General features: G+C 31.1%; 1 protein-coding gene and 1 long non-coding RNA gene across 2 annotated transcripts; both read left to right on the top strand.

The window, feature by feature from the left end:
• Positions 1-2,709: 2,709 nt before the first annotated feature.
• Positions 2,710-7,816, top strand: LOC101259128 (uncharacterized). The gene is made up of 7 exons (XM_010319519.4): positions 2,710-2,815; positions 3,630-3,731; positions 3,824-4,075; positions 4,334-4,453; positions 4,697-4,794; positions 5,175-5,385; positions 7,424-7,816. Exons 2-7 carry the CDS (start codon positions 3,650-3,652, stop codon positions 7,507-7,509), a joined length of 849 nt encoding a protein of 282 aa, XP_010317821.1. The 5' UTR covers positions 2,710-2,815; positions 3,630-3,649; the 3' UTR covers positions 7,510-7,816.
• A 1,560-nt stretch (positions 7,817-9,376) lies between these two features.
• LOC112941535 (uncharacterized) lies at positions 9,377-10,633 on the top strand. Its single transcript, XR_003246794.2, has 3 exons — positions 9,377-9,433; positions 10,101-10,215; positions 10,290-10,633. It is a non-coding gene; the product is annotated as an uncharacterized lncRNA (long non-coding RNA).
• Positions 10,634-10,833: the final 200 nt, after the last annotated feature.

The raw sequence follows: 10,833 nt of genomic DNA, 5'->3' as shown, positions 1-10,833 counted from the left end.
CAACTAGACTACTCCAAATGGCATACAAGAGTAGTATCAGTACAAACAACACATATTGTTAGGATCATTAGTCAACCTAAATCAATCACATGATATCATGCACATAATCAAGAACAATAACTTAAAAATGTCATTAGGATCCACACACTTCACCCAAGTCACCCACCTCCTTCTGTTGTCGACTCTACTATATAAGCCTTCCATCATCACATTAAATCATAGTCTAACTCTTATATCACATAGAGATTTCCACCAATACAAGACTACCACTAACTCTGATAATCAATCTATTATTCCCCTCAAGCTCTCATGCCAACAACTTGCCTAACGACATCTAAATTAAATGAGATATAAACATGCAATACAGTTTAGCAAAACAGAAATACATTTATATCTATAAGTATAAAATAGCCCACACCTCCAAGGATCACTAAAATTTATTTTACGATATTTAGTATCTCATCCTTGTCTACACAAGAGCCACCCTAACATCTAAATACGCCAACCGATCCCTCATGACAAGTATGTAAAAATATGAATTGTGATAAATTTGGTCGACACACAGTACCAACATGTAACAATCATGTCATGAAAAAGTAAGCTCAAATCTCTCATCGAACCTAATTCACAAAAAAATGTTAATGCACATGTGTGCATCCTATCCAATCATTAGTATATCAACATGGTACCTCGTAACACCCACAAGTTCTAAGTAATTTTAGTGCGAGATTAATGAAATACCAGAAGAAATAGTCCTAGGTCGCCCGTTTTTCTCTCCAAGAACGAAGTTTGCAGAAAAATAACATTTAGCAGCTCCGCCATAGAGGAAATAATCCCACCGAGGCGGGTGCAAGGAGGGTTGCACGACACAGAGACTCAAAATATATGTTCCAAGTCTCCATCTTACAACACACCCTCAAACATTGACGTTGTAAAACCATCATTTCACACGCTAAGATCAATTAAGGAGTTCGACCCGCCTGAATTCGATTTTGTAAAGTCGTACATGCTCCTGATCATCTTGAATATCACTCAAATCATTAAATTCATAAAAAAAAATTCTCCATCCATTACCAAATTATCATAGACCTCACCTGACTTAGATTCCGTCCAAGTCTAGCCTATCCTGGAAAAATTTCCAAGTTACTACTCAAAAGCTTTTTTGCCCAAATTCTTCCATATTGGTTTATTTATAATGACGGGAATATGTCGTCACAATAACTCATTTTATAAATAATATTGGTTAACAACATATGTTTATTGATTAATACATTTTTTAAGATAATATATCTTAAATATTTAACTTAATTTTATTTATAAAGTTTCTTATTTGTCTAATATAAAATTTTAGTATTTAAATATTATTTTTAATAATTAATATAATATTATGATCGCATTGTACATTCAAAAAATACATATGTAATTATAATGTAACAAACAAACATGCAAGTGTTACTCTAATTACTCCATCCGTCCAATAATAGTTGTCCACTATATTATGTTCAACAATATTTGTCCAGCTTAGAAAATCAAGACACAAATTACAGTTTGTGTCTATTTTATTTTTACTATTAAATAATTTTTATCATCTAGCACATTTCTCAAAGTATTAGATTTAATAAAGTCAAATAATAATAATATAATATTACACATGTTATTCTTTGTTTCTTAATAGTTATACCAAATAAATATTGGATAATTATTGTTGGACAGATAAGATAACTTTGCAACAAACCTTTATAATTAAGTGACTTTAGAAGTAAAAATTAAAGTTGAGTGAGTTTGAAAGTAAAACACGCATTGTGATATTAATTGTTATTTTTTGGTGACCAACTTTCACATACATCATATTTATATGTTATACCTATAGTTTGCATAATTGTGTTTCATAACAAACTTTATATTTGTTATAACTATTAATATGTATATTTCGCTATACATATACAAAAGAAAGAATTGTATAATTTATTTTGGTATTCATATACAACAGAAATAATTGTATAATCTGTTTCAGTATATATAAAAGAATCAATTGTATAATCTGTATTTGTATAAAGCGAGAAAAGAGAAAAAGACTAGAAAACTGGGGAGGAGAAATCATTAGTGTATTTGATGAAAATATATGTATTTGTATATGCAATTTTCTTTCACTTTATACAAACACGATGTATACATTTATGTTTGTATAAAAGCGAGAGAGTCGAGTGAGAGACTGGCGAGAAACCTAGGGAGAGATACAAATGACAACAGTTTGTTACAGGTCACAATTAAATCAAATTGTGGTTATCACATTTAATTTGAATTAATAAATTTATTTATTACCATTTATAGCAATCCTATGTTAAATCTGTCATATGTATTAAAAGTGAATTATGTAAGCAATATATATGAATTATAATTGTTTTTAAATATATTATGTTTGTTTGGTAAAAATTTGACACATTGTATTATAAGTGAATTAAAATGTGTGATAAATGAATTATTTATCATTAAAATTTGTATTATATATGAAAAAAATTGTTCTTTGTAATATGAATTAAACTTGTATTATAAATAAATTAAAAGTGATCAAGTGAAAAAGAAATATTATTGGTATAAATGATAAATATTTTGTGATTATAGTATATTTATGTAAGTTTCCCAATTAATAATTTGTTATAATATAGTTTTTTCTTTTTGGCTTATAAATTCAACAAAACTTAAAAAGACAAATTTGTTAGAAAAAAATTAAAAGAAGTCTGTTTATTCTTTCTCTTCACATACCGCCGCCGTCCTCCGCCGTTCTCCGCCTCTGTATGTTTTTTCTTGATAATTGGTATACCAGTTGATAATGATGTTAAAGTTTTGGTTAAAGTTCCCATCTTTCATTGACTTTATGATGAATGAATGAATGTGCATATAGAACATACAAATAATTGGGATTTCACTTTATATGCTTTTGTTTTGTTGTTCTGAGCTACTTTAGTTTTCCAGCTTGCTGGGCATAAATTATGGATGACTCAACAGTTGGGCTTCTAAATTGATTTGCATTTTTTCTCTTCGACAAACTGATTGGTTACTTTCATTTTTAGGTGTTCTCTTCTTGAGGAGTGAGATCTTTTTATTCTGTTCACCTATGTTGTTCTGACTCTTAAAAATGTCAATGGGTGGATGTTGGATTCTCCAAACCTAGTGTATTTTTGGAGAATCCGACAGCGGTGCAACATCCAAAATGAAGAGTCTGCACAACTTAGGTTTCTCTTTGAAGGAAACTTTTTGTATATCTCTGTTGAAAGTTTGGTTTTTCTTTTATGAGGGTCTTTGTTATGCATTTGAATCGGATTGCTTAGAAAATATATGGAGTTGGAATATGTGATCAAGAAAGTGTTTTTAGTGTAGTACAATAACAAGATTCATAAATTTCTATGGAAGGAAATGGCGTTGGGTTTAATTAGGATCCTAGATACAGTAAAACGTGATTTTTCGAATGAGCCAAAGATTGGGAAGTAGGATGCCCATACATCATGGTGAACCAGTAGAGAGCAGAGAGCTTATTATAGAACTCCTTCCTTTACCCCGAAATTTTCTTATCACAGTTTTTAGTTTGACGTCTACCAAACAATGATATTGATTGTGCCCTTTTATGCAAGAGGAGAAGTTGGCTAAGGCAATGGAAGAAAACAAGAGGAAGAAGAAGAGAGCTCATGTGCTAACTAGAAGAAGAGATGAACAACATCTCTCTAATTATAAAGGTAATCGACATATAAAAGTCAATTTGAATTTTACTATGATTATCAAATTGCTGCAATCTTTTTTTGGTTTTTGATTAGTTTTGATGAATCAGATAATGTGGATGGAGAAAAAGAGAATAAATCTGCAAAGAGGAAGAAAAGGAAAGATGTCAGACTTGATGAAACTGAAAGTTTGGAAATTGATCAATCTAATGAAAGAGAGGATGCACTTGGTCAAGAAAATAATGTATCCGCTATGAAAAGGAAATCCAGAAAGAAGAAGCAAAAAAGTGAGAAGAAAGTACAGAGGAATGAGACTGTTGATCATTATGTTGAGGCTAACAATGATTCAGATCAGAAAAGTGGTACGGAGAGATTTTCTAGTGTCGCAGTTGTTTCTCTCTCTCTCTCTCTCTCTCGTATTTCCTTTTACTGTAAGTTTAAAAGAGCTAAGAGTTCAGGAAGACACCTCTTAAAGTGACATCTCCATTTTTGTGCAGAGACAAAGGAGAAAAGGAATTAATTTTACTGGACTGATTTTTCTAACTGTTAAACAGACATGATATTGTCAGTGCCATATTGCTTACCCCTAGGAAAGCCAAATGATGTTGTCGAAATTGCAGAGAAGGATCATTCACTCACAATAACGCCGGACAACCTGGTGGAAAAGAGAGGACAAGCAGGAGAGGAAGAGATTGATGAACTATCTTCTGGCGATGAGGATTGCTCGAAAGGAATGAGAAGTAAGAACCTATATATACCTGAAAAATTGCCACTTACCTGTTGCTTGGCTCCAGTTCTACATTTGAGATTGGAAGTTGGATTTTCCTTCTCAATTATCTCAAGGAGAAACTCTAATCATTTGTTGCAGTTGCGAAGTTATTCTGCTGTTGTATATTTTTTCAGGGAAATGTTGATATGGCCACTTACTCCAGTAATGTTATATTGTTTGCTTCCTTATTAAGAAGAGATCTCCTTTATTGCAGAGTGGGTACTCGATTATGACCAGAGTAGGCCTGGGTTGAAGGTGTTGCAAGAAAGAATTGATGAGTTTATTACTTCTTATGAGGCAAAAAAGGAACAGGTACATCATTTCTCCAGAATGTTCTTTTGCTGTTAATGATTTTGTTGAAGTACTTGGAGGAATGCTAGGATGTTTATGAGCTCTATTATGTCTAGAGCTAGTTAATGCTTCAGTTTCTAGAAAGAAAATGGACAACTTTTGCAGAATTTTGCTCATATCATGAATAAAGTTTCATAGTAATCTGGAAATGTTTCGACTTACAGAGAATGATGCATTATGTAAAAAATGTTGATGCCCTGAACCAATCATGTTCTATACATCTGATGGTTGGATTTTATTTTTATTATATGTGGTTAACATGTATGTTTTCTTGTTTGATGAACTGGAGAGTAGTCTCTTCTTATTTTTTCTTTCATATCTGGCTTATTCTGTTCATACAGGAAAGGAAAGAAAAAGAAGCCCTTGCTGCAGAAGATGGCTGGACTGTTGTCGTACATCACAAAGGAAGGAAAAAGACAACTGATTCTGAAACTGGAATTGCAGTTGGTTCTGTTTCCCAAGCTGCAGTCATGGATAATATGGACAAAAAGAAAAATAAAGATGTGGGTTTAGATTTCTACCGGTTTCAGAAAAGAGAAGCTAAGAGAAATGGTATGCTCATTGTATTTTTTATTTTCTTTATACTCCCTTGCTCCATTTTCATCTACTTCCTATCCTTGGTCACTTTTTTCATTCAAGGGGAAGAGCAAGATTCTCAATGTTACATCTCATTAAAAAACTTATGGGTGAACAAGTATACCGTTATTTCTTATCTTACCTTGCCCCGTTGAAAACTATCTGGGCTGAAGAGGGTTATCCTTTTCAAAGTGTTAATTGGCCTATTATAGTTAGGGTGTGTCTGGTATGAAGGAAAATGTTTTCGACTTCCAAGTAAGTTTCTTAATTATTTTCTCATGTTTGGTGAATAAGCAGAAAATATTGTCCCAAAAACATTTGTATATAATCTAGTCAAAAACTATTGTGGTTGCATGGTCATCTAGAGGTGTGGAGGTGGTTGGGATGGGGGCTATGGGGTTAGGAGTGGGGTGGGGTGTGTTGGAGAGTGTTGGTGTGTAAATACCACGTATGAAACTTATTTTCCCTACTTTCACTAGGGAGGTCATTTTCCTCATTTTTAAGGACTTGTTTTCCTAGAAAAGTGTTCTCCAAAAATTTTGACCAACCAAACATGAGAAAAGTGGAAAACGTTTTCTTCCATTTGAACACAAACTATGTTGTTTATTATTTGATTCTTGGAAGAGAAGTATGGTTTTAGTAATTTGATCTGCATGTGTATTTGCACTGTTTCCACAAATGCCTCATTCTGTATCGTTGAATGAATTGTTTGGTATCTAAATAAGTGAAAAAAGGGAGGTTCATCTTTATCAATATATTGAATGCTTCAAAAGTGCTTGTCATGGCATATGGTCAAGTTTGAGCCTGAGACAACCTCTTGGAGTACATGAATAATTGGGACTCGAAGCCGCCTAAGAAGAACCTTGGATTTAATTTGGTGTCGAAGAGTTATATCTTATATATGCTTGTTCTTGAAATCGTTTCTTTTCAAGGATGAGTGGAATCTGTCTTAATCTTCCGTCAAGGTACTCTTCTTCTCTTACATCCATATTTCTGCGATCTGAAACCTAGTGGTAGATCTGAAAATAGACACAATCTCTCTCCTTTCTCAAGCCCCAACTTACTCTTTTTACTCCATGCACCCAATAGTCTGAAGTTTCTTGTCCCCTTCTTTGTTTTCCATGTTTTTCTGGTTGACTCTCTTCTAGTTGTCATTGTCTTATCTCCCAAATATTAAAACCTTTTTTTTTCTGGTTGAGAATTGATACTGGGCTGGCAACTTTGTTTTAGGGAAGAAATCATCATCTTTTGTTTTAGGGTTTGAATGAGAAATAATATTTGGATCCATATAAGTGGGAGGAGAACTGAGAATTGACCATTAAACATCTCTCAGTTGCCCTTTTCCCTCTTTCTTTATTTTGTGTTGGCAAAAGATGTTAGATTACTCCTTCAACTCTTGAACTGATATCATACAGAGTTTCTTTTTTATTTCCCTTGCTTTTTCCAGCCAAATGTTAATACGGACTACGTACAAGCTGAAGCTAGTTTGTAATCAAAATTTTAAAAACAAATAGGAGAAACAAGAATAATTTGTGTAGAGAAGCTGCTTAGTTACCAGTTTCAAAAAAAAAAAAAGAAGCTGGTTTTGTACAAAGTAAAATAAAGACCGTCAGAATTAGTACATCCTATTATGTGAATCTGGTTATCAAGTGGTTGATGGGGGTGCGTAGAGGGGGAAGCGCTAAGGTGCATCTTGGTTTACGGTCTGCAGGTAACTATTAGGTCTTTGTTACAAGTCACACGAGTTTGGAAGACAATAGATGTTGGTGTTACTTGAATTATGTGTTAAGTAATTTACTCCCACTTGTATATTTGTGTAAAATTTCCATCAATAATCCATGTTAGCTTAGATTTCTCCTAGAAGTCTCTGCATGGACAGTTCTGTAGCATTCGAGCAGGCCATTCACTTTATGCAATTGATTTCTTCTTGTTTTTCTACTAGCAACTGAATCTCAATATGCTTGCTTGCTTGTTATTACTCTCAGATGACCACTAACATGCTTGTTACATGCAGAGATCATGGTGCTGCAGACCAAATTTGAGCAGGACAAGAAACGGATACAGCAGTTGAGAGCTGCAAGAAAATTTCGACCTTACTAATACTACTTCTTGAAGGGAGTTGTTATAAGCTAGAAAAGAGAGGATCGGAAGGTTTAGGGAAAAAGGGGTTCCAATGAAAACCACATTACCTTAACTTGAGAACATATTCATTTACTATGGTTTTAGTTTCCGAGCTCATCAATTATTTTATCAGGTAACTCCATCCATAAAAAATGCACATGAATTTTGTCATAGAGGCAGGCGACTTTGCGATTAATATGATAGACTGTAGATGTCATCGCATCTATATATGGATATTGAAATATGTATTGATTTATCTACTGAAAGTGCATGGTTTTTTTGTTAATGGTGGAAGCTGTCAAATGCTTGTAAATCTTTTTCTTCCCTTGTATGCTATTTTTTCAGCTAAGCTTGCATTGATTTTAAAGCCCGTTTGGATTGGCTTAAAAAAGTATTTTTTTTAAGGAAAAATTGAAAATGATGAAACTTATTTTTAAAATAAGTAATTATGTGTTTGTATAAATGTGTTGTAGTTGAAAAAAAAAGTTGTTGATGTGTTTGGCTAAATAAGTATTGGTAAACACTTTTTTAAATTAAATTGTTTGAAATACCCTTAAAGCTGTTAACATAATAAAAATTAATTAATTTAAGATTTTTATCCTTAAAAAAAATTAAAACAAAATTAATTTATATTTTACATTTATAAGTAATAATATTTCCTATTATTTACATATTTCTTTATCGTCACAAATTAATAATAATAATAATAATAATAATGATAATAATATGATAATAATAATAATAATAATATGATGATGATGATGATGATATTAATAATAATAATAATAAAAATATAATAATAATAATAATAAAAACAATATAATATTATTATAATAATTATTATTATAATTAAAAAAAATTATTATTATTATTACAACAACAACAAATTACTTTTAATTTTAAAAAAAAACATGTCTCACCTAACTTTTAGCTTTTGACTTAAAATAAGTCACTTTTGACTTTTAATAAGTCACTTTAATAATTATCAAATACTCAAATAAATAAAAAACTGACTCTTCAATTAGTTTAACCAGCTTTTAAGCCCATTCAAACAGACTCTAAGAAATGTTTTCATTCATCTTTCTTTTTGCAGTTCAGGTGTGACATCTAATTTCAATAAAAATAGTCATTATGTTTTAATCAAAGAGATAAATTCAATTCAACTATTAAATAGAAAAGATTAAAATTTGCTATGAGTATTAGATTAACCGCTACCATATTGATAATTCAATCTAACTATTACATAGAAAAGATTAAAATTTGCTATGAGTATTAGATTAACCGGTACTATATTGATAATTCAATCCAACTATTAAATAGAAAAGATTAAAATCTGCTATGAGTATTAGATTAACTGCTACCATATTGGTAATCTGGCGCTAAAACTAAAATGTGTACTCAATATTTGATAAATTAATAGCATTTTATTTTAGGATTAATTACCTGAATATACAACTTAAGTTTACATATTCTCCATATTTCCCTTATTTTTTTAAAAAATACTAAAATCCCTATTTTTTAATAAGTCTAATTTAACAGATACATTATTAAATTAGAATCCTAATAAATCCTAACCAATTAAATCTTATCCCTAATTTTACTCTTTATTTTTCCCAAATAAAGAACCCATTTACACCACTCCCAAAATTAATGCGTCAATTTCTCAACGGTTCATCTTCTCAATTTTGAAAATCAAAATTTGTGCTCTCCATCCGTCAGCCTTCGTCTAATCTGTCCGCCATTTTTGTCTACTTTGTCAGCCTTTGAAAATCAAAATTGTGCTCTCCGTCCGTCCGTCTTCGTCTAATCTGTCCGCCATTTTTGTCTACTCTGTCCGCCTTAAAATATCAAATCGCCAATTTCGTCTACTCTGTCCGCCATTTTCGTCCAATATTCTTGAAAGGTATTGTGTTCTTCTTCGATTCTCTCTTTTCATTCTTCTATTTTTCTAATATTTCATGGATCATCTGTCATTTGGTATTGGGATTACTCAAATAATCACTTCAAACTCTAAACAAATCTATATTTTTGAAGATCCGAAATTGGTTGAAAACAAGTCTAAGAGCTTGCATAATTGGTTTGCATTGTGTTGTTACAATTATGTATCAAGCACAATTTATGTTTCATGTATCTTGTTAAAGTTTGTCGTTTATATAAAGTATCAAGTAGACAGACTTATAACTATAGTTACACGTATGTATCAAGTACAACTTTGCATTTTTTGTATCATGTTAGTATCAAGTAGACAGACTTATAACTGTAGTTACACTTATGTATCAAGTACAACTTTGCATTTTTTGTATCATGTTAGGCTATAAAGTGTCTGTTAAGTATCATTTTGACTGACGTATGATATGTTGTTAGAATTATGTATCAAGTTTATTTTTGCATTTTATGTATCATATTAACAACTTTGCATTTTTTGTATCATGTTAGTATCAAGTAGACAGACTTATAATTGTAGTTACCTTTATGTATCAAGTACAACTTTGCATTTTTTGTATCATGTTAGGCTATAAAGTGTCTGTTAAGTATCATTTTGACTGACTTATGATATGTTGTTAGAACAGATTGGGCAGCATTGGATGCATATAAAGACAAGAAAACTGGAGAACTTTTGGGTCCACAACATTCGTTTAATGTGGAGTTTGCTCAAGACAACATGCAACAAATAAGTGATAGCCTGTGAGTATTGTTTATTATTTTATTTTATTTTTTGTATCTATTCATCCTTATAATTATTCTTATTGTTTTTGTAGTGATTGCGGACTATTCGTAGTTGTATATGCAGAATTCTGAGTGACAAAATCAACATGTCATGTAATAGTTTTAAGAGTAGCTATCTTCGCAAAAGATATGTGATTCTTTTATTGAAGTATGGTCTCGACAAGATGAATGTTGGATATGTTAGCAACAGTGATGACCCTTCAAGAATGAAGAATGTATTAAACCCATCATCTGAAGATGAAATTGTTAATGTAGGCTAGTTAGTTTTCAATGTTTGATTTTTATTTTTTTTGGAGTTAAACAAGATGTTTGAAGTATTTATTAACATAACAACACATATTGTTAAATTATGAAAGTGTTTTGATTTTTAAAATTATTTATTCTATTACTTTAATTTTATTTCTATTACCATTATGAATTCAGGAATTATGTATACTGTTATTGGGCCATGAATGTCATTATTGTATCAAAACTATAATAATAATTACATTAATGTAATTATTGTCATAAAAAACACTTATTATATATACGTAAATATATTGCATGATACAAAAAAAGAAAATTATATACGTAATT

Source organism: Solanum lycopersicum, chromosome 3 (assembly GCF_036512215.1).
Source record: "Solanum lycopersicum chromosome 3, SLM_r2.1".
NCBI lineage: Eukaryota > Viridiplantae > Streptophyta > Magnoliopsida > Solanales > Solanaceae > Solanum > Solanum lycopersicum.
The sequence above is the reverse complement of the archived record's forward strand: the minus strand, read 5'-3'. Positions and strand labels throughout refer to the sequence as shown.